The sequence below is a fragment of the Mytilus californianus genome, unplaced genomic scaffold, assembly GCF_021869535.1.
Source record: "Mytilus californianus isolate M0D057914Y unplaced genomic scaffold, xbMytCali1.0.p SCAF_1, whole genome shotgun sequence".
Lineage (NCBI taxonomy): Eukaryota > Metazoa > Mollusca > Bivalvia > Mytilida > Mytilidae > Mytilus > Mytilus californianus.
Window position 1 is genome coordinate 125,197,268 of NW_026262581.1, and position 27,801 is coordinate 125,225,068.

General features: G+C 31.8%; 2 protein-coding genes across 2 annotated transcripts; one reads left to right on the top strand and one right to left on the bottom strand.

Annotated features, from left to right (window-relative positions):
- Positions 1 to 4,804: 4,804 nt before the first annotated feature.
- Positions 4,805 to 14,792, bottom strand: LOC127733006 (tRNA selenocysteine 1-associated protein 1-like). Its single transcript, XM_052242258.1, has 10 exons — positions 14,689 to 14,792; positions 12,976 to 13,073; positions 11,179 to 11,278; positions 10,065 to 10,117; positions 9,579 to 9,682; positions 8,529 to 8,676; positions 6,843 to 6,969; positions 6,231 to 6,279; positions 5,548 to 5,606; positions 4,805 to 5,141 (listed from the first exon to the last, which is right to left on the bottom strand). The coding sequence occupies exons 1-10, from the start codon at positions 14,728 to 14,730 to the stop codon at positions 5,058 to 5,060; spliced, it is 864 nt and encodes a 287-aa protein (XP_052098218.1). The 5' UTR covers positions 14,731 to 14,792; the 3' UTR covers positions 4,805 to 5,057.
- A 16-nt stretch (positions 14,793 to 14,808) lies between these two features.
- Positions 14,809 to 27,323, top strand: LOC127732978 (p21-activated protein kinase-interacting protein 1-like). The gene is made up of 9 exons (XM_052242234.1): positions 14,809 to 14,948; positions 17,509 to 17,674; positions 22,177 to 22,297; positions 22,878 to 23,005; positions 24,286 to 24,368; positions 24,819 to 24,881; positions 25,366 to 25,463; positions 25,728 to 25,830; positions 26,975 to 27,323. Exons 1-9 carry the CDS (start codon positions 14,883 to 14,885, stop codon positions 27,314 to 27,316), a joined length of 1,170 nt encoding a protein of 389 aa, XP_052098194.1. The 5' UTR covers positions 14,809 to 14,882; the 3' UTR covers positions 27,317 to 27,323.
- Positions 27,324 to 27,801: the final 478 nt, after the last annotated feature.

Below are 27,801 nucleotides of genomic sequence, written 5' to 3' on the forward strand. Positions count from 1 at the left end.
TACAGAACCAAATTATCAAATCTTGTGTCCATACTAGCCACCAAAATATGAATAAAAAAGAAATGTGGATAAGTGTAAATGAGACAGCAACCTGATAAGTAACATCTACAGGTGCTGTATACATCAAAGAGAATTCATTCATTTTCATATATTGTATGATTTTGACATGTGAACAATACCAAAACCCTTCTATCTATAGTAAAACAAATGAAACCAGTACTGTAAACAACGGTACCAGTAAAAAACAACCTTTTTTTGAAGCAGAATATTCTGTTGCCATATTTCTCATTCTTTTTTATCATATCATACCCTCTGTGTGAAGACTTCCCTCTTTAACAACCGTCTTTGAACTTGAAAGTGTTTTCTTTCTGTCTGTATGCACATTGATAGATGCTGACTTTCAAACTTTGTGAATCGAACCCCATAATGATGCAACTTCCAATAATAGCTACTTAAGTAGTTTTCATAATTTTGATGGGTGTTGACCTTTATAATATTTGACCCATATATAATCTATCAATATGATGGTCTAAAAGATCCATCCTCTTATAATTATGATGGCATATGTACAAAGTAAGACTTAATTTAGTTTAGTTTGCTAACAGCATTTATTGTCTATAGCTCTGTCTTCTGTTGATAACTCAAGTATCATACACTGCAAAGATACTGGTTTCATGTCGGTAAACATTTTTGTTGTTGCTGAGTATGTAGACATTGTTTAATCTAGATTTTACCCACAATCTTACATGTCACTATAGAAATTGAACAAGAGTGCACATGCTGAAATGTCTCGCCTTCTTTACTACTCATTGATATTATGTTGATAGTTCTAAATATAAAGCTTTACTACAACTATCACATAAACTTAACATGATCCAAGAAAATGAGGTCAAGGTCATATAAACCAAACAAGAAATACATGTACACCTTACAATCATCAATACACTAAATATAGCTGACCTATTGCTTATAGTTTCTAAGATACAGACTTAACCAAGAAAACTAAACATTGACTAATGAACCATGAAAATGAGGTCAAGGTCAGATGAACCATGCCAGACAGACATGTACAGCTTGCAATCCTTCCATACAACAAATATGGTTGACCTATTGCTTATAGTAATAGAAAAACAGACCAAAACACAAAAACTTAACACTAAGCTATGAACCGTGAAAATGAGGTCAAGGTCAAATAAAACCGGCCAGACTGACATGTACATCATAAAATATTTCCATACACCAAATATAGTTGACCTATTGCATATAGTATTACAAAAAATGAGGATAGTGTCCACATGTGGACACAGATGATGCCCCAGCTTGCATATCATATAGATAAAGGGACATAACTGAAGAACGGTAAAAGTGACGCTGAGGCAAACTTAAGTTAGAGAACGGAATCTAAAAATTTTGCAATTTCTCCATTTATAAAGGGGCATAACTCAAGAACAGTTAAAGTGACGCCACCAAAATTCAAACTTGATCTGTGTTTTGTGGTAATAAGCATTGTGTATAAGTTTCATAACATTTGGTTGAGGCAAACTCAAAGTTAGAGAACGAAAACAATTTTGGGACGTACGTACAGACGGACAAGGGTAAAACTTAATGCCCCCACCGCTACGGCGGGGCATAAAAAGACCAAAACTCAAAAATTTAACATTGACCACTGAACCATGAAAATGAGGTCAAGGTCAGGAGACACCTGCCAGCTAGACATGTACACCTTACAATCATTCCATAAACCAAATATAGTAGACCTATTGCATACAGTATAAGAAAAACAGACCAAAACACAAAAACGTAACTATAACCACTGAACCATGAAAATGACGTCAAGGTCAGATGACACCTGCCAGTTGGACATGTACATCTTACAGTCCTTCCATACACCGAATATGCTAGACCTATTGCTTCTAGTATCTGAGATAAGATATGGACTTGACCACCAAAACTTAACCTTGTTCACTGATCCATGAAATGAGGTCAAGGTCAAGTGAAAACTGTCTGATGGGCATGAGGACCCTGCAAGGTACGCACATACCAAATATAGTTATCCTATTACTCATTATAAGAGAGAAATTAACATTACAATAAATGTGGATAGTGTCCACATGTGGACACAGATGATGCCCCCGCTTGCATATCATATAGTTATAAAGGGACATAACTGAAGAACGGTAAAAGTGACGCTACCCAAATTTGAACTTGATCTGAGTTGTGTGGTAATAAGCATTGTGTGTAAGTCTCATAACATTTGGTTGAGGCTAACTTAAGTAGAGAACAGAAACTCAAAATTCAGCAATTTTTCTACTTGTAAACAAGCATAACTCTAGAACGGTTATGTATAAGTTTTATAACATTTGGCTGAGACAAACTAAAGTTAGAGAACGGAAACGAAAAATTCAGCAATTTTTATGTTTATAAAGGGACATTACTGAAGAATGGTAAAAGTGTCGCCACCAAATTTCGTACTTAATCTGTATTATGTAGTAATAAGCAATGTGTATAAGTTTCATAACATTTGGTTGAGGCAAACTAAAGTTAGAAAACGGAAACAAAAAATTTGTACTTGATCTTAGTTTTGTGGTAATGAATATTGTGTATAGGTTTCATAATGTTTGGTTGGGGCAAACTTAAGTTACAGAATGGAAACTAAAAATTTAGCAATCTTTCGATTTATAAAGGGGCATAACTCAATAATGGTTAAAGTGACACTACCCAAATTCAACTTGATCTGTGTTTTATCAGTGTAAGTCAAAATTAAACATTGCATTGTATAAAGCATTGATTGTAGTTGATTCAACTGTAATCATCGACAAAGGAAGATAACTCCAATTTAAAAAATTACTTGATATTTAGAAGAAAATAAAAATTTTGCAATTTTTCCATTATAAAGGGGCATAACTCTAGAACGGTTAAAGTGACGCCACCAAAATTCAAACTTGATCTGTGTTTTGTGGTAATAAGCATTGTGTATAAGTTTCATAACATTTGGTTGAGGCACTCTTAAGTTAGAGAACGGAAACTAAAATTTTTGCAATTTTTCCATTTATAAAGGGGCATAACTCTAGAACGGTTAAAGTGACACCACCAAAATTCAAACTTGATCTGTGTTTTGTGGTAATAAGCATTGTGTATAAGTTTCATAGCATTTAGTTGAGGCAAACTCAAGTTAGAGAACGGAAACCAATTTTGGGATGTACGGACGGGCGTTCGTATGTACGTACAGACGGAGAAGGGTAAAACTTAATGCCCCCACCGTTATGGCGGGGGCATAAAAAATCTTAACTTTTTTTTCAAGTAGTCACTGAACCATGAAAATGAGGTCATGGACAATGGACATGTGACAGACGGAAACTTCGTAACATAAGGCATCTATATACTAAGTATGAAGCATCCAGGTCTTCCACCTTCTAAAATACAAAGCTTTTAAGAAGTTAGCTAATGCCGCCGCCAGATTACTATCCCTATGATGAGCTTTCTGCGACAAAAGTCGCAGGCTCGACAAAAATCATCCAAATCTCATGCTGATTAAATGTAAAAATTTTGAAAATATTTTGGGAGGTGATAAAAGAGAAAAGGAACATGCTAACTGGATATTCAAACTCATAAGTCGATTAAAAACTTTTACTTCGCCATGGCAAAAAATGAAATGACCAAAAGACAAACAAGAGTGTACAATCACATTATAGAAAGCTTTAGACTGAGCACAAACCCCACCACAAACAGGGGGCGATCTTAGGTGATAAAACACATCTTTAGAAATTAAGAACAAATGATAAGTTCACCAGAAAGATCTTATGACCTTCCCTTCGTTCTGACTTTTCCTTTTTAATATACATTAAGATCATCAGAATTCCTGTGCATTCATTCTTATGTACTAAAGTCTGGCAGTTTAGTGGTGTCTATATCTAATATCTGAAAGAAATGTAGGCTTGAAAGCCCTTACAATGCAATTTTTTATATAAGATCATTAGAACTTGTTCTGAACATGCATGAAATATTTACCACTGGACATTAAGCAACCAACAATCAATCAATCTATATAATTAATATTTCTCATAAACTGACCTAATCACTAACTTTAACATGTAAATTAAAATTTTAAAGTCATTAGACCATGACTGCGAGGGTAGGGCCAAATAATCTCCATGGTAATGAGATGTGCCAATGCTAATACAACTGCATATCAAATATCATGAACTAACCATTTGTGATTCCCTTTAATCTGACCTAATCACATACTTACAAATTGTTGACGCTGCCTCTCCCTAAAAAGACACGCCTAAGTCTCGCCTTTGCAACTTCGGCAAGACAAGACAAAAACTTTAAGGACATACAATCAATGGCCTACTCCCATATCAAATATTATAAGTGTTTCTACTTAGCATAATGAGAATCTCTTAATATACAGTCTATATCTACTCAAACTATTAAATGAGGATGTCCTACCGATCATTCTAGCCAAGTTTGTTAAAATAAACATAAAACTATTAAATGAGGATGTCCTACGATCATCCTAGCCAAGTTTGTTAAAATAAACATAAAACTATTAAATGAGGATGTCCTACCGATCATCCTTGCCAAGTATGTTAAAATAAACATAAAACTATTAAATGAGGATGTCCTACCGATCATCCTTGCCAAGTTTGTTAAAATAAAAATAAAACTATTAAATGAAGATGTCCTACCGATCATCCTAGCCAAGTTTGTTAAAATAAACATAAAACTATTAAATGAGGATGTCCTACCGATCATCCAAGCCAAGTTTGTTAAAATAAACACAGTAATTTCACACAAGATTTTTTTTCAATAGCTTTATGGTAGAAAATGACAGATGATAAATAATGGCAGTGAGTTAACAATTTATATGACAATGATACAATGAACACATTCTGTATTATATTTGAATCCTTCAAGCCAAACATAATATTGTTTGTCGATCTAATACATTTGTTCCTGAACTGAAATGTAATAAACATTATGACACAATGTAGAGATGTTTTATCATTATGAATAAAATGACACAATAACTGTTCACATAGTTGAGATAATGACTAGATAGACATAGGGGGAGGTAATTTTGATGTAATACTGTCTAATGGTGTCCATCTGGAAAGTTCAATGGCTTCAAACACTTCCTGGAAAGAAAAAAAAAAGAAAAAATTACAAATAAACATGACATTAGTCTTCTTTTTTATTAGGTAACAATGAAAAAAATATTGTGTAATATGATACAATGACAGACGTGATGTATTATTTTAAAAGACTTTTCTATAAATACTAGAAAAAGGTCAGTACAGTTTATAATTGTTCTGGTAATTAATGACACTGAATGGTACCCAAAGTTGTAATTGTAATTTATTCCTAGAAGAAATTGTATAGCCTAATGATTCTATTTTTTTACAATAATAATTAATTTATTAGTCTAAAGATCTTTACATAGAAAAACTATCTCTTCATTGTCTTTTGAACTAAATCTATGCTGCTTTAGTGGTGAATATTTGTGAGGGTGTTTTATAAATGAAAAAGAATATTTGTACATACCTCACTTTGTTCCATAAAGTCTTTATTGTATCTAAATACATCTATCTCCAATTCTGGTTCTGAAGTAAACATTTATTCTATTAAACATTTCAAAACATTTTCTATATACATCAATAAAATATTTTTATTAAAAGAAAACCAAACAAAAGAAAAAATAACCCAAATTATTAGCAAGATACAACTTTGACAGCTGAAAGAGCAGTGGTTTTCCATACCCAAACCTACAGGTATATTGGTACACCTGAGTGCATTATACATTAAAACATAGAAAAAATGAAGAATACATTTTACATCACTTATAGTCATTTGCAGCCCTTGGAACCCAATGAAGAACAAATTATGGGCAAGGACTCCTCTTTCATAGCTCATCATTGGATCATTGGATTGGGTAGGGGGGGGGCATTCCCCCACTAATATGCTGAGAACCTCTGAACTTGAAATGAATATGAAATTTTCAACCCATAACTCCCTAAATTGTATTTATGTGATGGAAAAATAGATAAAAAGATAGACATGTTTATTCTTAGTTACCCCAACCCCATCCTAACTTCATTTGCAAAGGTTTGAAGAAGGATCCAATACAAACACAAACGAATTTGATGTTCTATTCATTCAATGTTTTATATTCTTTCATTGAGGAGAGCATCAAATAATTTGTTTATATGATTTGTACAAGTACACACCTTCTAGTGTATCCATTTCATCTTCTGCAGTAGTAGATTCATGATGTGCCTACAAAATAGTCAACACTTAGATCTCTCTCTTCATTACACATATATATTGTCTATCACAGGAAATGATGGGGGTTTTAATAACATTAGTATACTCTCTGAATACATTATAGCTTTCTGCAAAATATATAATAAATGTGAAAAAATAAATTGCTACAAACAATGTTTTCTGAGAAGTCATTGTAATACGAATCTTCAGTATAGTGGTATCAATAGTGTTTGTAGTGATTAACATGTTTATTTATTCACTATAAAAGGTCACAAATAGAGACTGTTAAAAGACTAAACGAAATATATCTGACCACCTTAATAAAACCAAAAGACTCTTTTATTTTCTGTTTTGCTTGTCAAGTATTAAAGAAATTTCTTTTGGTATGTAAACTATTTTCAAATTTTGGATCTTTCTTTTGTGGAAGTTAATACTGTTGTTGATACTGTCTCAATCACATTTCTTCTTTATTTTATTTTTTGGCAAGAAAAAAAGTAGGGAATGATAATAAATTAAAAAAAAATAAAACAAAATTCGATTAGTGAATGATTTTACAACTAAATAATATAAATTACATGATCATGTGATGAATGAGGAGCAGTATGGGATCCATAATACTGGTAATATGAGGCACTGTAAGGGTAATTATGACCATAATAATGACTGTAATGTACATCTCCAGATACATCAGGTGGCAGCGGTCTGAAAAAAATACAAATACAATTTTGTATAAAATACTGTGTATATTTATAGAATTTATATAGGAACTTATTAGCCAGTAAAAAAATGCACAATTGTTTGACTAAATGGGAAAATAAGCTTAGTATCCTAAGGTCATTATATTTTCCTCTCTTGAATTTACAAATGCCCTATATATTCATGTAACAATCTATTCCCAAGCAATCATTTGAATAAATATGTTTCATTAATAAAGTGACATCCCATAACTCTGAAATGAAATGAGTAAATATCAGCAAATTTGATAGGGAATACTTTTACATTTAATAGATTGTGCAAACATTGTGAGAGACAGACAAAACAAGCTGGGATATTTGAATAGTTCTTAAAAATATTGAAATTGTTTTTTTGCTTGCATTTATCTTAATATTGTCTCAAGGATACATGAGAATCAGTCAAAATATACTACAGGCATTGTTTGATACTGGATAAAAATATGTGATAAAATGTGACACAGCTGACAACAGCAACCGCAAAAATTTAATTAAACAGCCCATTTAAATGTTGAGGTAAGTTTCTATTTTTATACCAAATACCAATAAGTCCTTAATTCTGGACTGAATCCAGTAAAAATCAATAGAAGATTGAATGATTGATTGATTGGTATTTAATGCCACTTTCAGCACTATTGTGCTATTTCGTGGTGGTCCGTTTTTATTGGTGGAGGAAGCCGGAGATCACTAGAAGAAAGAGGGATACTTAAATGTTGCTTCTGAATCATCTGTGAAAGCTTGAAAGAAATGAGCCAATGAATAATTAAGTTAGATTCAAGATTTTCAAGATTTTATTGTAAAGCAAGGCTCAGACACATATATGTGTAACATCAGGTAAATATACAATAATAAACATGATTTATGACACCTGTCTATATAAATTAACATTGCAGTAAGATAACATAACAGATAATTTCTGCTTGCTTGGATGCTTCGTATAATAAATAGGAATATGTTTTTCTCTAAAAATAACCAGTTGAGGAGACTTACATATAAAAAGATAGTGAAATTCGTCTCCTACATTTTCTTTACACATGTGTGACATTTGCGGTCCTCCTCCGGAATATTATGCCAACGCCCAGTTTCAATGGGAATTTTTAAATTAGACATTCTTAATTTTGTCATCCAGATTCTTGCATTTTCCCTTGAGGATGTCATAGTCATCCAAAATAATGGTGCCCAATGGCAATGTGACATCTTAACAATGAAAAGTTGGATAACTGTACAACATCGTAATATGAACAAAAGGAGATGTGGTAAGATTAGCTTTCCACCAAAAACCAAATGAAAAGGATGTAAACAACTATAGGACGCTGTACGGCCTTCAACAATAAGCAAAACCCACACTGTAGAGTAAGATTTAAAACGGCCCCAGCATGTCACTCATAGGGTGCATATTTTTTTCATTAATTGTTTATGTACTATAACTATTGAATGACAAAATTGAAAAAGAGAAAAACTATGTTAAGCATTGTATACTATTGCATGGCAATATATATATATAGAACTGATTGGCTTTGTAAACATTACCTTTTAGGGGTAGCTAGACTAACTCTGATTGGTCTACGACTAATTCCAGGAAAGTGTTGCATTTCAATAAGAGCTCTCTGTTGATCATTCTCCTCTGTAAATCTGACAAAGCCATAGCCTTTGCTTCGTCCTGAACTGTCAGTCACAACTACAACAAAATTAATGTGCCTTGGAATTTATTTCTTATTTTTTTTTTCAATTTCCAATAGCATCAGTGTGTGTCTTTTATGATTTAGTCATATTAAAAGTACAGGACAGTGAAGATGAAAATAATTTATAAAGTTTGTATATTTATTTGTATATTTAACAACACAAAATATGTTAATACAAAAAATGTACTACATGTATAAATTTTACAAATGTCAAAATTGAATAGGGAAGCTTACTTTAAATTTAATACATTTAAACTATTGTGATACAAAAGCATGAAAATACCAATTTCTAAGATAAGGCACAAAATGTAAAAGAATTAATGTTTTTCCTATACAAAGTATCTATATATACTACAAATGGATGGACAGAAAAGGGAAATTGCTATTATTTCCTCAGATAACTTTTAGCAGATCTACATGGCCTATATCTCTTAGCATATGCCTGGTATAACACTTAGTCGTCAACCTCATCTGATAATTAGGGTAACAAGTATCAACAAACTTACTTTTAACAGATGTACAAGGACCTATATGTGGCTCCAAAATAGTCAAATCCAACCTGTGACCTTGGGAAGTTTTGGGAGCAATATTGTGACCTTGGGAAGTTTTGGGAGCAATATTGTGACCTGAAGTTTCATTTAAAAGGATTGGTCATCTTTAAAACAGCTTTATTGTCAGACAAAAACTTGCCAATTTGCTTTTAAGTGACCTGAGGCAATTTCTAATCATGACCTTTTGACTTAAGGGGGGTACCCTACTGGAGCCTTTATATCTCTTAGCAAATGCCTGATATAAAACATCATGATGGCATCGTCAACAAACTTACTTTTAACAGATCTACATGACCAATATCTCTTAGCAAATGCCTGATATTACACACCATCGTCAACATACTTACTTTTAACAGATCTACATGACCTATATCTCTTAGCAAATGCCTGATATAACACATAGTCGTCAACATCATCTGATAATTCTCCAACAAATAAGGAAAACTCAGGTCTAAAAAGTATGATAATAGTAAAAGTAATATCATTTCATAGTATTATATTACTCTTCATGTAAGTTTCTTCAATGATATTTATATTAACTGTTTATATTATACATCCATTTTGACTACGAAAAAAATAAATTATAATCATTGCACCAGATCAAGAAAACACTTTATTTTTATTAAGCTGTAGGGTATTTTCTATAAATATAAAATCATAATGTATTTGGCTTTACAACTGATAAGCTAATATTTTGCATGTACCTGTATACTCTTTTGTGGATTGTTTTTTATATATAAACTTTTTTTTAAATTTTTTTCATGTAGTCAATATCTAGAGTGATGGAAAAAATACCATACTTTAATAATATAAGAAGTTATAAAATATCTTACAATGGTGTACTGTCTTTACCATATCCTGCACTGTTTAGTTTAAATCTTCTGACCTGTAAATATATATTGTGCTTTAATCTCACAGACTTATTGTACAAATGTACACTTTCTTTTACTATTTCAACATTAAATACATATTACATTTATTGATTACAATACATCCAGCATTATCTAATATTTATTTCAATTTGAATCCTTATAGCTTACATATTTTGTTTGCCCAATTTTTGTAAGTATTCTAATCTTCTTGACTACAAGAGGTTGTTCTCATGTTTTCCATTTATTGAGCTTAGTTCACACCAAACCAGTTCAACAAGTATTTCATCAACACATTTAGCATTTATAATCATGATAGAACTTTCTAACACATTTTTGTATATACTATTTTGTAGATCTGCATGTTCAGCGTTCCTGATGAAGGTAAATCCAGAAAAGCGCATGAAACGCATAAATTTTATAATTTTTTTAAATTATTTTACAGCACTGGGTCAAGACCTCTGTTGGTGGACTATTAGTCCTAGTGGGTATCATCAGCTCAGTAGTCAGTACTTGGGTACTGTCATTATTTATAACAAACATTTCTAAAATTGTCTGTTTATACATTTTGAAATTATAAAGAAACTAAAGTTTCAACTCCCTCAGGCAAAGTTGACTTAGATGGATTTGGCTTTTTTTTTTAGGTCCTTTTGGTTATATAGCTCTTCAATTGTTTCAGTTCTGATATATCCTTAGATCTCAAATATTCGGCTTTGAGCATTCCCGATGAAGATAAACCAGAAAAGAGCTTCGGAAGCATGAAATTTATAACGTGTTGTTTTCATTTTTTCCCCCGCTTATTGAGGTAGTCTGACTGTTTTGGACTATCTATAAAGTTTTATTTTGCATATCAAAAAATAAAACTGGCCGGTGTGCCGTCTCAATCCTATATATGGATTTGTCTGTTTTATTTTTGAGAAATTAGAAATGTTTTATATTTGTACAAAGCAATTGAAGAATATGAATCAATTTTTTTTTATCAAAAATTAAAGTATATAAAAAGCAGAGGCTTTCTAATTCCAAATGAAGGTTGTTATACATTTTTTTCAAAGCTAAACAGAAATGCTTAGTAACCTACCGGAGATGTTCCTGGTATCACCTTTCCATTTAATTTTAATAAAGCTTCTTGTGCCTTGTCTTTGTCTGTAAAGTCAACAAAACAATACCCAGCTGGCAAACTGTAAAAGAAAAATAACCAATTACTGTAAATGTACTTTGTATGTGGTGTTATTGTTTTCACATATGTTTTATCTATTTTTATTTTGGAGCAGGGGTGTGGTGGTACATTTTCTTGAAAACAGATACATGTAAAAACTAATATGGTCAAGATAAACACCAGTATATGTTTTTGTTTTAATTTCTGAAGGCCATTTTTTCTATTCTTTATTTGTTTTGCCCATATATCTCTATATTTTGCTCATTATTCTTTTTAAAGTAATACTATACCCCATCCAAATCCTCATTCAGCTGCAATATGAAAATTCTGGGATAGTTGTTTCAATGTGGAGATTAAAAAGTTGTATCATGTATTATGTTTCTATGCACATGCCTAGTTTTTTACGAAGGTGAATTAAGCAAATGTAATGATATAAAAAGATTTCCACTTTAAAAGTTGACCATGTTGTTATGGTTTTACCCCTTCACCCTGATGAAAACCTACCGTAAGGAAATATCGCCCATATATTGATGTTTTCATGAAGACGATGCAGTATTGATCACAACACTGCATAGATTTCTAACGTTGCCATGTGACATTTGAGCTTAAAATGAAATAAGACACAGTAAACCAGACTATCTCAGAACTAAAGAATACTGTAACCAGTTTGTAAAAATGAGTACATACCACAATAAGACCAAGTACAGCATGGTACAGTATGTAAGCAGAGCTAATCATTACTGTGAATAGGAAAAATATAGATATGGAGAGGTGTTGCAACAAAACAAAAAAAACAGACAACAAACACTTTTATTGTTTTCTTCATCTTGACTGTTACTGGGGGGCAAAGTTTGATGGCTAATTACATTGACTAAAGTGGCACATTATAAATCTTGAATATCTGTCAATAATGGGTAGAGATATTCAGTGTTCTCCCCCAGGCCTTTTAGCATCGTGATAATCTGATGCTATCTCATATGATTTTCTTTCAGATTGTGTTGTAGAAGTAATGCTTTATTTTCTAGAAACAAAATGGTATTTCAAATTTTTGTCTACCAGAATACTTTATGAAATTTGTTGGTAGAACAATGATATTGCAGGAGCATGTGGGAACAAGAATGTGTCCATAGTACACGGATGCCCCACTGGCACTATCATTTTCTATGTTCATTGGACCGTGAAATTGGGTCAAAACTCTAATTTGGCATAAAATTAGAAAGATCATATCATAGGGAACATGTGTACTAAGTTTCAAGTTGATTGGACTTCAACTTCATCAAAAACTACCTTGACCAAAAACTTTAACCTGAAGCCGGACAAACGGACAGATGGACGAACGGACGGACAACAAACGGACGCACACACCAAAAAACATAATGCCCATAAATGGGGAATAAAAATCAATTGATGGCACATAAAAGTGGTGAAAGCTGGCTACAAACTATCAATAACCATAGTTTTAATTGGGGTGATTGTCAACTTTTCTGATATATTTATACTTTTTTTAAAGTTTTAGCCACAAATATTTTCAAAGAAGTAATTGCACTGCATTTAATATATTCAACATGTTTGATAAAGCTTATATTGTTTTAATAACATATTGTGACATGTGCCTGAAGTGCATTTACTTCTTATAAAACTAATACTTTAAAAGTTGGTTTTTAGTTTCTGTAAATGATTAATTTTGCACATAATTTGTAACTACATTTGTAAACCTACCCTGTTACTTTGTTTTTGATGATTTTAAGAGATCTTATTGTTATACCCATATTCTGGAAACCATTTGTTATAAATTCTTCACCCCAGTCTGATTCCAGCTGTAAAATAACAAAATATTTTACAGATGTTTACTTCTGTTGATGTGCAATGAAAATACAGATTTTTGTAGTTATAAGTTTTACACATCAGTTTACACTACAGTATAGATCATTGTGTTCAGTAAGCCAAACTTAAAAAAAAAACTTAAAGGCAATTTTGCTGAAAGAATCAAATCCCTTTGTTAATTGTTTTACCTATAAAAAGATAAAAATATCCATTGGATGGCATTAAAAAACAAGAGAAAAAGACATATGCAATTTGATCATTCAGAGTATTATACATTTGTACATTATAAAATCATGAAAGTGATCGTCAGTCTTTCCATAAAGAAGAGCATATTCAGAGTCATAAAACCAATTATAGGGTATAGATTGCAACAGGAACTACAAAAAGTGGTTGAGGGTTTGGTCCCAGCTATTAATCCTAACAATTTTCTGGTTAAAAGTAAATTAAACTTAACAGAAAAATTAAACCGAAAAAATTTGATGACTTTGAAAGTGCCAATATAGTGCCAAATTCAGTGAAGAACAGTACGAAGGCACTATACACTATTTCATATAATACGGATCCATATAAGAACTCTTTCTTTGTCAAGAGCATAATACATTGGAACCAACTGGCAGATAGTATAAACGTATTCACACTTTTGGTATTTAGCTTAATTTTGTCTACGAATTACCTTAGATCTGCTTCGAATAACCTTCTGACGTCAAGCAACAATCACCTTTTAATTGTGACGTCAATTTTTTTAAATTGTGATGTTAGATTTTACAGGAACTTTTGTGATTATCATTTTATATAATGGCGGACAAATTTGCATACAAGTGTAAATACGTCTATTGTATGCGCTAATACAGTTGAGAGCTTCAAGGCAGCTATCTAACACCGTCAATAGGTGTCTCTCCCTCCCACTGAGTTCTTGAAATCTTTTTTTCACTGTTGGTCCTTGAAGAAAATCTTCTGGTCCTCACTATTATTTCTATTGCACAATTACAAAATTGTGTCGGTCTTTTGCAATTTTTTGTGGTCAAAACCTTCGGACCACCACTTTTCGAGAACTCTGCTCCCATTGAATAAAAGCCAGAATTGGTATCTTTTATGTATACATACAGATACAGAACATTAATACACCTAATCACTATTTATTCCATTCCGGATAAGTTCTAAAATTACACAACTTTTTCATCCAGTTGAAGCTATCTGGGGCCCTGTTTAAACAATGCACCATGCATGATACTTTTTAATGAGATCTGTTTAAAACATCGTAAATACTTCAAACAAAATAATTTTTGACTATAATTTGAGTTTCGAAAAAGTGGATCATAATCTATCAAAGTTTCGTATTGATCGCTTTCTAAATTTACCCTCCCTCAGCTCGTTACTGATGACCTTTGTTGTTTACCTGTTCAAGGCCTGTTCACCCAAACAGGAAGTTGTCTAGATGACTGTTTTTTTCGGATTGGACTAAATAGCGATAAGGTGTATACTGATTATTTTTTAACATCAAAAACTGAGATGAGTTACTGCCTGTACCCTACGACAACGAGGCTAAGTTACAAGGCATTGTACTGGGAAAATTGTATATTAAGATTTTATGTGCCTAAATTATCTTACATCTCCCATCCATAATGTTGGAGTGGTACAAATAACTGCCATGAAATACAATTACGAATTTCTATGCAAGAAACAAATCACGTTGTTTACATTGTAACCGGAAGTCATAAAACTAACCCGAAAGTCAAATGCGGATTAAACTGATTTAACCAAAAACTAGTGACGTTTTCAGCAAGGACCACACGTGTTTTGAAATGGAAGTTGTTGTTGGAACGTATGAAGAAGTTTTGCTTGGTTATAGACTTGTCAGATTAGGAGAGGTACACATTTTCGAGATAATATAAACCTTTCAAATGAAATCAAGACAGACAGCATTGTCGGTTTACAACAGGCACTTGTTTCAGAAAATAATACCCTTCTGTAGACTGTAAGTTCTGAGTACTGTGGCCTACACCTGGTCCAGTCCACACCACAGCCACACGGCCCACAGGCATATTTTTGTCTCTTTAGGTTCGTCATTACAAATGGACAAAAATGGCTGTATTTACACCTCAAAAACTATTCTGAGTACAGACTAACCTGTGCAGTTGGAAAAGTTTTAAGGCCTGGCATCCACTAGACATATATGATATAAAATTTAAGTGCATTTTGTGTTTCAGAAAGATAAAATCTTTTTTGGATTTTTATGGGCAATTTTTTTTCGTTCCTGCTGTTGGTGTAAAAATAAACACACACCTGAATTACATTTGATACTGTCCACTCAGTTACACCCTTTATCTCACCTATTCAATTGTTGTGTAGATATCAGTTGTACCATTGTCCATGTCAATCAAGGACAATCAATACAATGCAATACAGTTGTTACCTGAGAGGGAGCATCTCAAACATTTAACCCAACTTAGTTTATTTTTACACCTTCTGCAGGAACAGAAAAAAATGCCCATCAAAATCCAAAAAAGATTTTATCTTTCTGAAACACAAAATGCATTTAACTTTTATATATCTAGTGGATGCTAGGCCTAAACACAACTTTTATATATCTAGTGGATGCTAGACCTAAAAACTTTTCAGACTGGACAAGTTAGTCTGTACTCAAGTAGTTTTTGAGGTGTAAATACAGCAATTTTTGTCCATTTGTTATGATGAACCTTAATTTTTTTTAACTTATTGTCCCCCGCACAATGCGTTGTGGGGGACATAGAAATACTGGGCGTCCGTCCAGTCTTGTTAGCGCTATGACATGTACAATTCTTGCCAGATTTTTATAAAACTTTATCATAGATTTATATTATGATGTCTTGAAAGACTATTTTATATTTTTGCTTTGACACCTTCCTGTTGTAGGAAGGCGTCACAGCAAAATAATAAAATAGTTTTTCAAGACGTCATAATTATTTTGACTAAGATTTATATCGGCAATGTCTCTGACGAATTCATAAGCTGATTCATAGTGCTGATGAACTATTTTTAAAAGAGTTTCCCCTTGGGAACATTATTTAATTTTATGGAAAATTGCATCGTTAGCACTCTCATTTGTACAATTCTTGCTAGATTTTTATGAAACTTCTATTGTAGCTTTACATGTACATTAGCAATGTCTTGTACGAGTTCGAAAATCAGTACCGATCAATTATTTTTAAAAGAGTAATGCCCTTTGGAAACATTAATTATATGGAAAATTGCATTGTCAGAGCTCTCATGTGTACAGTTCTTGCCAGATTTTTATGAAACTTATATCATAGGTTTATATCAACAATGTCTCGGACAAGTTCAAAAATCTGTGCCGATCAATTATTTTTAAAAGAGTTATACCCCTTGGAAATATCAATTATTTGAAAAATTGCATTGTGAGCGCTCTCGTGTACAATTCTTGCCAGATTTTTATGAAACATATCATAGGTTTATATCAACTTCGGAAATCAGTGCTGATCAACTATTTTTTAAAAGAGTTATGTCCCTTTGAAACATTACTTATATTGAATATTTCATCGTTAGCACTCTCATGTGTACTTGCCAGATTTTTATGAAACTTATATCATAGGTTTATATTAACAATATTTCGAACAAATTAAAAAATCAGTGCCAATTAATTATTTTTAAAAGATTTATGCCCCTTGGGGGGGGGGGATTAGAACTCTGTTCTTTTATATCTTTAAATTACACAAGGAACCCATCTCACAATTTTGAGGAAGGACACTCTGTCGCAACGTTTTGTTGTATTTTAATTCAGTGGTCGACTATCCCACTTAAATTTGTATGTAATAAAATTTGTATTAAATTAAGTATTAAATGCCTATCTTTGTTTCAGGAAAATTTCGTAGCAGGCCTTATAAGTAGGTCAACTGTAAATCATTTTTTCTTACAGGCAAGAAGAGGATTTTTAATTTTTTTTAATTTTTGGGATCAATACAATCCACTGGGAGCAGTTGTTCACCAACACAGTGGTTTTAGACATGTTATTGTATTAATTGCTCTGCTCCTTTAGGGCGTCATAATTGACAAATAAAAATATTGTATTGTATGGTATTGTATTGTATTGTAACCATATCATTTATGTTATACTTCCAAATGGCTGTAATTTAATCACAGTACATTGCAACTAGTACTGTGCTAAATAATTGAACAAAAATGTTGTTATACTTTTGTTCTATTGAGTTAAATTTTACAATAATCACCAAATTTTACAAAAATTAACTTTTGTCCCAAACTTCAACTTCATTACTTGTCAAAATCCATACTAGAATCTAATAATGACCACACAAAGATTTCTTTGTAAAAGTAAAAATATTTAACCAATTTATATGTAGTTATAGTATCAGTTTTCATTTCATGGTGTACAACTTTTAAGCGTTTTTACAGTTATAAATTTTTACTTTTTAGAAATGGCAGTTTGAATTAAGTTTTACTGATAATTCCCATACAGGATGTATAAAATCTATTGCTGTATCAACCAAAGGAATTCTGGCATCAGGAGGCACAGACGAGAACATTAAGTTGTTTAATTTAAAGAAAAGATCAGATTTGGGTTCTCTTGTTCATCATTCAGGTATATATGGTTTACATTGCCTTTCCACATGTCCTAATTAATTACATTTAATTTATTAATTGATAATTCTCAAAAAGATAAAAATATAATTGGATTTATTAGACAATCAATTAAATCTCTTTGAATTTCATGGTTCAAAGGAAGCTACCATATTTCTCATACTTGTGTTCATGACATCACTATCACATGACTACTATCCCTGTTCCATTCAACATCAGTATGTACAAAATTTGCATCTTCAGCAAGTCAATTGAATAAACCTTTATCAAGTTTTCATGTAGTGAATATCAGATAAATAAAGGTTAACATCAGGGCTCACACTACTTCAGAATCATAGGGAGAAGTGACTTCTCTTTTTGAAATTGAGAGGGAGAAGTGGTGAGATTTGAAAGAGAAGTGCTTGTTCACTTGCGGCACTACAATCATTACAATGTTTGGTTTTTACTATAATACAAAGGGCCATATGTATCTTATTTTTTTATTATATTGTTCAATTTGTACCTGGGTATACAATTAAAGTAACAGTTCAAATTTTATCATATCTAGTTGCACAATCAAATTAGCCCTCTTGTCAGAAAAAACAATTAAATATCTGGCAATAATAAAAAAGATTTTTTTTTATATCAAAAAGGAAAAGAAAGTTGTTATATCAATTAAAATTCAATTAAAAAACTACTCTGTTATCATGTTCATGAAATTAGGTATTTCTCATTAAAAAGATATATAAATTTAACAGTTAAGCTTGGACATAATATAATTGTATTAGTGTAATAGTCCCAGAGTTGAGCAACTTTAACTTATAAATTGAAACAATGCATATACATGGAAATATATACATTAATCAAGAAGAACTTACCAAAAGTATGTTAATGCGTGTAGAATGCGTAATTTTTCCTTTTTGGATCAATTTTTGTCTGTCAACATTGCCATTCATGTGTCCGTAGGCATTATCGTAAGAATCCGGATTTTGGTCATAGCGGGTCTGTTTCCGATGAAATCCCGACTCCGATCCGTAGTTGTACAATAATATGACCAATAATTTAAATGGCGGACGAAGAAAAATTTACAAAAATAAACAATGTTTGACACGCTATTTGGAAAGGAATATGACGTTTTTAATGCAATACATCGATAACAAATTTACTTCAGGCAAACTTCATCAAGTTCCTATGAAGTAACAGCTTATTTTGCTGAAAGTTAGAATGATTTGAATACGCCCTCGAGTAACAAGTACCGGAAGTGATAAAAAATTGTTTTTATGAAATAACATGCCACCAACTTTAAAATCAATGCTTTAACCTCTTTTCTTAAGAAAATAAATCGTTTATGCCTTGAATTTCTATACTATTAAATGAAAAATTGCTGTTTCATCGACTTGGTAAAAATTGAATATTGCCGATGATGAAAGCGACTGAAAGTAAGTATCGTAAACAACAGGGCGACTTGTTTTTTCGCTTTGAGGGTTGGGGAAAGCGAAGTGACAGACGGGAAAGGGACGTCTTCGCCCTAGTCGCCTGGTAGCGTGAGCCCTGTAACATGTAACAACTTAACCAAAATATTAAGCAGATGAAATAATTAAGTCATAGTTCTATATGTAGACCGCTTCACAGTCATCGACTAATCAAGTCCTAACTATGATGTGATTGTTGTAATTATCAGTGAATGTTGACAACTAAGGAATGATTTCGTTACATAGAAAAAAAAGGTCCACCAATTCAGATGATCATCAGTGTATACCGCAAAAAAAGATATGAAGATTTTTAATTCAAACTAAGATGCTATGGAATCTAGAATCTGTATAAAAGTACACTTTTTGTGTATTCAATATAAAAGAGATCTGACAACAAAATGTTGCATCCCACAAAATGGCAGTAAATTCAAAATTGAAATTTTTAGTTTTTTTGTACCATTCTATACGATTTATATATAAAAGAAATGCTTACGATATTTTTTAATTTTTGGTTTCTTTCTCCTTTGAGTTTTTATAATAATTTCTCAAGTTCATGGAGATGAAGTTGTTTAACAGTACAGAATAAGGGTCTTAAGTTTACAAAGTGTACTGGGAATGTGAAGCAGATGTTATCATGAAATAACAACATTTTTGGGTCTCGTTGGACAAAGTCCTTTACCAGCTTATATATGTAGGACTCTAAAGTGCGATGGGGACGCTAAAGTACAATGGTCACGCTAAAGTGCGATGGTCTGCGCTAAAGTGCGATGCCTCCATACGCTAAAGTCCAATGGTCCGCGAAAGTATAGACCTAAGAAACGTAGTTGGATTATGACGTTAACAGTCATTTATACAAACCAAAAATGAACATGCCGGAAGATAGATTTAAAAAATTTGATTAACAACTTTTAAACCAAATGTCCATGACTTAATTAATTTAAACCTATCCGTGTTTTGTCGGCTGAAGCAAATGCGTTTTTTTTTCGGGTGCTGGAAGAAGGACTTGTATCCTGCAGTCGACCATTTTACTATATAGATACAAAATAGTATACGCATAAGTATCCTGTATCCTGCTTCTACTGGAATTGGAAGTGAACGGATACATTTAAATCATTGTTTATGTAACTTGAAGTTTACTTTGCGGTCCCCATTAACATATTGTCGATTTTATCGAAAAGTAACGACGCCAGTAAAATTAAAGGTACATGTTTTCATGCGTAAATTATAAGTTGTTGGCTAAAACATTAGTTTGTACATTGTAGGAAAATATATCATTTATATGTACTCGCTACGAAAAAGGAGAAAGCTTGAAGAACATCGCCTTTCTCTCTTATTTAAATTAAACCTTAAACAATTAAATGTTACATATTCCGACAATGAATGCAATTATTACGTGGTCGGTCTTCTAAATTTAGAAACAATCGCTTAAGCCTACCGGTAAATTATAAAGCCTATCACATATGTTATACTTAGCATACTAGCTTTTGCAAAAAGACGATTTTTTAACATCCATGTACTATAACGTTTTAAACCCTCTAACCTTACCCTTTTGGTCCATCGCACTTTAGCATGATACACCATCGTACTTTAGCAAACAAACAACCATCTCACTTTAGCGTGACACACCATCGTACTTTAACGTAGACCATTGCACTTTAGCGTGACCATCACACTTAAGAGTACCATCGCACTTTAGAGTCCTACATATATATAGTATGGTGATGTCGGCGGTAGGGGAAAAGTGGATACCTAATTGTGTAATCAACTCCTCCTACAGTTTTCAATCCAGATTCTTGAAACTTTACATGAAGAATGTACATATGTGGAAGTTGTGCGTCTGCTATTATGGAATTGTTTGAGTACCTTTTTCTCATTATTCCGGGCTTGGGAACTTAGTCCTTTTTTAGCATAATTTATGATAGCGGGTACAAGTTTTGTGGAATCAACTCCAACAGTTTTCAACCCATATCCCTGAAACTTCAGAGGATGACTGTACATAATGTTGAAGTTGTGGGCCTGCTATTATGGAAGTGTTTTAGGAATTTATTCTAATTTTTTCATGAAACTTAGTAATTTTTCAGTAAAATTTATGAAAGAGGGTACAAGTTTAGTGCAACTCCTACAGTTTTCAACCCAGACCCCTGAAACTTCACAAGAAGATTGAAAATATGCTAAAGTTTTACACTTACTTTTATAGAATTGTTTTACGAATCCGGACTTTCCACCAAAATTTATAAGAGAGTACAAGTTTTGTGTAATCAACTCCTATAGTTTTCAATTAAGATCCCTAATACTTCACAGGAAGATGGAACATAGGTTGAAGTTGTGCACCTGCTATTATGGAATTGTTTGAGGATTTTTTTCTCATTTTCCAGACTTTGGAACTTAGTCATTTTGCTGCAAAATTTGGTCACAAATATTGCAACCTGGCCATTTGGGACTTCAACCTATTTTTACTGAATTTTTTGGTGAGTTTTGATAATTTAAAATTTTTTTGAGGAAATTGCAATGTTGATTTTGGAAATTATTTTCTTGCATATGGGAAATAACTTAATATCTGGTAAGATAATGCTATAAAACAGTTGACATCTGATCTGAAAATATTTTGTTTCCCGGCATTAGCAGAAAAACACAAGAAAACTGTAAAAGATTGCCTTGTTCCTGTGTAACGCAAATCTTATGAAGGTTTGTTGGCATATTGCAACATAATTTTGTGAATTATAGTGACTATTATATGGTCAGATCATATGTTTTCGTACGTCATATGAAATCGTACTATGCTTGTTTTTTCAATGGAAATTGTGATGTCACAATGCTTTCTTAATAGCACGAAAACCCATAATACGAGGATAACATCTGAATTATTGTCAAAATTTGATTTTAGAATTTTACTTTAGATTTAAGTAATATATCAGGCCAAACAGAGGATATACATTTGTTGATTCTAAATATTTACTTAATGGGAGAAGGAAAAGAGATAAAATGGTATTCATCAGAAAATTTAATTTTAAGCAAAATACACTTACATTTATGTATTTCTGACTTATTCTAGGATCAGTTCTTGGAGTAGAATTCTATAAAGGTAACCACATGTTTACTGTAAGCGAAGATGGTTCTGTGGTAATCTGGAAACACTATACCTGGGAATGTCTCAAAACACTGAGAGGACATAAGTAAGTAAAGAATTTCTCAAAAAAGATAAAAACCAATAAGATAGGATTCAGCTTGAAGAAAGCCTTCAACATATCATGTTTCCCATTGAAATCATTTTGGCAACAATTTTCAAACTCAAGGGCATTGTCTTTGCATCCTTCGTACTATTCTGTCACAAATTCTTGGAGAATAAAAAATCACTGGTTCTTAATATCTGGTACTAAGCCTTATGTGGGTTAGATGTAAATTTATTTATAGACTCCTTATTGATCTACCTAATGCTTGTTGGTGATATGCTATTTATTTGATTATATGCACATAGATCAAATTCTTTTCACATGAGGTATTGCCAGCATCCAATGCTGGTGTAATGTCATCTAAAAGTTGGAAGTACTGTATTCTGCTTCTTCTTAAATTGGAGAAATGTCCCATAACTTCATTTAGTTCAACACTTATTGAAAGTTACAGTAAAATGTCAGAAATGTGAGTCATTATTCAAATGTTCCATCAGTAAGAATACTTAGTATCTTGTTTTTGTCAGTGAACTTTGACATACTAAATTATCTTGGAACTTTATACATTTATCATTTATTATTTCAGATCAGGAGTTAATAGCATATCTGTGCATCCTAGTGGTAAATTGGCCTTAACTGTATCCAAAGACAAGACATTGAAGACATGGAACCTCATTACTGGCAAATGTGCTTACACAACTAATCTCAAATCAGGTATTATATATAGACAAAGAAAACATGAAGTATCCTCACTGGTTAGCTACTAATTTTCAATTTAAACCAACATACACAGAAAATTGGGAGTTTGGAAATGTATTTACAAGTCACATATGTGCAGATGGGATTCAATGTACAGAACAGTTTATAGAACTATTTTACTATGCTACTGTTACTATAGATTACCCTCTGCTTGAAAGAGAGATTTTATTTGCCACATTTATTTCCAGTCTATAATACATGTATAAGTAATACTAATTAAAAATTGGCAGCCTATTGATATATATAAATTTGTATAGTTATGTAGGACAGATTGAAAAGATTGATTGATTGATGTTTGCTTAACATCCAGTGGCAAATATTTCATGCATGTTCAGGAGGAAGCTGATTGAATAGAAGGTTCACCACTGTTATATGTGAATGTGATCTCATATGAACACTAAAATTAGAAATGAATAATAGTAGAACCTATAAAGTTGATACATGAAGGAATACTATTATTAATATTTGGATTGACATAGATTGGGTGGCGCATATTCGCCGTGGACACATTTTCGCCGTTTTGCAATTTTTTCTGTAAATTTCGTGTGCCTTTACCCAATACATGCCTAAATAGATGCTAAACACTGTTTGTAATGTTCGAACTGTTGATATTCCTCTTTACCCCATTTCCAATGTTATTCGCACATATAAAGAAATATGCAGGTGTTTTTGAACGATTTTGGCAATTATGTAAGATTTATATGGCACTCATGAGCAGTCATAAAGTAAATATTTGTTAGAAAAATCGTAAAGGAATGATCTCTCAAGCTAATTCATGTAATTGCAAACAATTGTTTTTATAATATACAAGGATAATGAGGATGGTTATATCATACATTGCGGCGAAAATGTGCCCCCCATGGTACAAGAACAACTTGATTTCCTCTTGAGTTTGCGTTCATTTTTAAAACATTTAAACAATGATTTGAAGAGAATTCCTTTATCAAACATTTTTTTCATATAGTAAACTTTCTGAAACCTACATAAAAAGTTTCAAATATTCGAACGTAGGTCGGATGTAGGTGGAAATGAACGAATTTTGCAGCAAATATGCGTCACCCACTCTAACTGAATTTTCTATAAGAATTTGGATAAAAGTGTTAATCTTGCTCATATTATGGTATTGAATGACATATATATATATATATATATATATATATATATATATATATATATATTGAATGTTGAAAATATGTTTACAAAATTAATTTATTTACTTGAAAATGATTTTACAGTTGCTGATTTGGTATTATGGTCTACAGATGGAACATATTATGCAGTTGTATTTCAAACAAAGATAGATATCTATAAAGTAGAGGTGTGTATGTATGAAGGGATTCAGAATTGTTTATAGGATACTTGGGTTCATGGATTTCTGAACAAACCTCTCTCAAGAAGCAGATAATACAAACACAAAAAATGAATGCTCCCACACACAATTGTCTCTAATATTATGGAAAAGGATTATTATGATCTAAGATAAATTCATAGAACTGAATTATAATTTACACACTGGTTTATATGATACAGATTCACAAAGGGGAAGTTACGATAAGGCCACTTTAATGGCCCCTTGACTTTGAAAATGACCTTTTGTGTTATTGTGTCCAAGATATGCTTATAATATTGTTATATGTCTCTTAACAACAAACAGCAAATCATTCAAATATATACTATCATTATATGTGGGCAAAACAAATTAGACTTCTATTAGTACAAACTATTTTACTGAGATTCATTCCTTTATCATAACAATTTTATAATTTAGACAGCAACAGTACATTGTACAGTGACAACAGAGAAAAGACCTAATGATGTAGCATTCTTATCGGTAAGTACAGTACAACAGAAAAGAAAAAATGCTATTACATTTTCTTCTTTACAGATGCATCCTAAAAGGATTGAGCTGCATGAGGTGCATAAACTTACATCAAACATTCTTCAGACAAAAGAGACCAAGTATCTATCTTCAGTACACACAGTTACTGAAAAGAAACTCAAAGCCCAATTTCAACTAATAAATGAACAATGTTTTCTTAGATTAAAATGTCAATGATGAACACCTCCAACCTATCAGTTTGAAGATGTCATACACAGTCTGAGAATAACATCCCCTATGCAATGCCAAAATATAAGAATAGACAGAATTTTGGAATAAAAGAGTTTACGGTATACCTGTGTAGCGATATATATTAATCATATATTAAACTATGAAAAAAAAAAAAGAATCAATTTTAGTACTGACAAAGACAATACTCAAAGAAACTATTACAATGCTATATTTCACAAGTATATATATTATATCTTGTTTTCAGGACACCATTTTGGTATATGGATGTGAAGGTGGAACAGTTTATTTCCATGATATAACAAATAACCAACAACTTCATCAAATAGATACAGACACAAACAGGTTAGCTATACTTTCTCCATTTTGTTATTGATATCATTTGACGTCTTCAGTCTTGTCAGCAGTAGGTATAATCTCAACACTTAAAGTCATATAAATTTCAAATTAAAAAAGAGCACAAAAAAATTGAATTGTAAAATTAATGTATTCTGCAAATATCAGAACCATAAGATAAGCTAAATACCTAGCTGTTTTCACCTACAAAGTATGTTGTGTTAATATTACAGAAAATACCATTAAGTAAGAATTATTTCAATGTATTTTCAGAATAAGAGGAATAACATTGTTTACAGATGATGAATTATGTCAGTGTTTAATAACAGCATCTAGTGATGGTTATCTCAAACTATATCAAATACAACAGAATGAAGTAAGTTTGTTTCATTAATAGTGCTTTCAGATGTTCTGTCTGTTTCCTAATTTCTAGAGTGTTACCTATTGTCAAGTGGAATTACTTTGATATAGTTAATTAAGTAGTATGTTAAGAATTCAAAATTATTCAAGATGACTTGCTAAGTTTACAACATTGCTATGATAGGAACATGAGGCTTTACAACATTTTTGGCTATTTTAGAACTTATTAAAATCCGATATGTGTGATTAAAAGATTGGCTGTTTTCAAATTTGTGTTTGATACCCAGGCCCACTAATCAAGATGGATAATTCCATATTATCAGAAATATTATAATAAAATGCATCAATACTTTTGATAAATATACCATATGCAGATATACATTGAACTAAAATAGGAAATTACAATAATAATGATTCTGAAATAAAGATAAGACAATTACTAAATAAAGTAAAGATACATACTGAAAAGATGCAAAATAGAGATTGATTAATAATAACATGGAATTAAATCAAATATATAAACTTCAAAAAGCAGTTTATTGGAGCATTTGATGTTGTATATTAAAAAAACACACATAAATTCTGATGCAGTCACTTCTTCGGGGCCAAATAGTTTTACCCTTGTCCATCATTCTGTCATTCCGCAACAAACAGTTATACAGACTTTTTTTCAAAACACCTTCACATATTAAGCTGATTTTTATTATGTGAGTCTACTATGATGAGTTACAGATCCAGTTAATGTTTGGTTTTGCTCTGCTGATTTTTGCCAAAGTTACGGGCTTTGGACTTTTAATATTTTGTGAAAATAACAGTTATACCGACTTTTTTTCTAAACATCTTCACATATTGAGCTGATTTTTAATATGTGAGTCTACTATGATGAGTTACAGATTGAGTTTACGTTCGATTTTGCTCAGCTGATTTTTGATGAAATTAGGGGCTTTGGACTTAGAAAATTTCCACTCCTAAAAATGGCTTCAAGCTTTTTTTGTGAATGGGGCCATTCGTGTCATCTGACACATCTAGTTTTGCTTGGAAGAAGTCCAAATTTGCTTGGAAAAAGCCTAAGTGTCCGAGCTAATTTTTATATGACTTATTATCCAGGAAAAAACCCAAGTGGATAATTATTTTGTACAATTTAAATATTTTTTCTTCAGGATTCCATCAGTACAACACTTCTTACAGAACATGATTCTAAATTTAGATTGACTTGTATATCTGTGTACTTACCAAAAACATCTACAGACAATACGGACAATAAAGCAGTTACAGAAGATGTAACAGAAGAAGTTGAATCCAAGGAAGATAACTCTGATCAAGAGACATTAAAAACAGAAACCCCTAAAAAAACAAAGAAAAATGACAAACGGAAGAAATTACAGAAAAAAAATGCAGAAAAGGAATTTGTAACTGTTGATAGTGTAAAAGAAGCAAAAATTAAGGCAAAGAAAAGAAAAAGGATGATGAAAAAACAAAGTGCTAAAAAATTAAAGATATGAAACAGTATATTTGTTATTTCTTAAAATGTTTAAACTGTTTTGTTTGCTTATCATCTACACTTTTCACAGAAAAAATTGTCAATTTATACTTTTACTTTTTTGAGTCAAAATAGCTAGTGAACACAGTTTATATTGCATATTTTTTTTTACATAAAAGTTTTACATTTTTCTAAAATTGCCTCTTAAAGTTGAAATTCAAGCTGCACAGAATCATTCATAGGTTGTCTATTTTCCAAAGTGAACAATATTGTAGAACAACCAACATACCATCAATAGAAATTAGTATGATAATTGAGTAAGCTGTATACTGAAACAAAAAAACACATAACAGTTTTGATTGATTGATTGATTGTTGGTTGCTCAACGTCCAGTGGCAAATATGACAGCTTTGATTCTGTAATGTTATATGAAAGCAAATGAGAAAGGCATTGAGAATTTCAGGGGGTTTTCTGGGTATTTTGTGAAAAAGGACCCAGAGCAGTTTG

What these genes read in the sequence shown, in the direction of transcription:
- LOC127733006 (XM_052242258.1), bottom strand. Translation starts at nt 14,730, where the DNA reads ATGGCAGTTATTTGTACCACTCCAACATTATGGATGGGAGAT. An exon ending in GGTAAAGACAGTACACCATT is followed by an intron (nt 9,683 to 10,064) that starts GTAAGATATTTT and finishes CATACTTTTTAG; the next exon opens with ACCTGAGTTTTCCTTATTTG. An exon ending in TGAAATGGATACACTAGAAG is followed by an intron (nt 5,607 to 6,230) that starts GTGTGTACTTGT and finishes TGTTTACTTCAG; the next exon opens with AACCAGAATTGGAGATAGAT.
- LOC127732978 (XM_052242234.1), top strand. Translation starts at nt 14,883, where the DNA reads ATGGAAGTTGTTGTTGGAACGTATGAAGAAGTTTTGCTTGGTTATAGA. An exon ending in TTCTCTTGTTCATCATTCAG is followed by an intron (nt 17,675 to 22,176) that starts GTATATATGGTT and finishes GACTTATTCTAG; the next exon opens with GATCAGTTCTTGGAGTAGAA. An exon ending in ATCAAATACAACAGAATGAA is followed by an intron (nt 25,831 to 26,974) that starts GTAAGTTTGTTT and finishes TTTTTTCTTCAG; the next exon opens with GATTCCATCAGTACAACACT.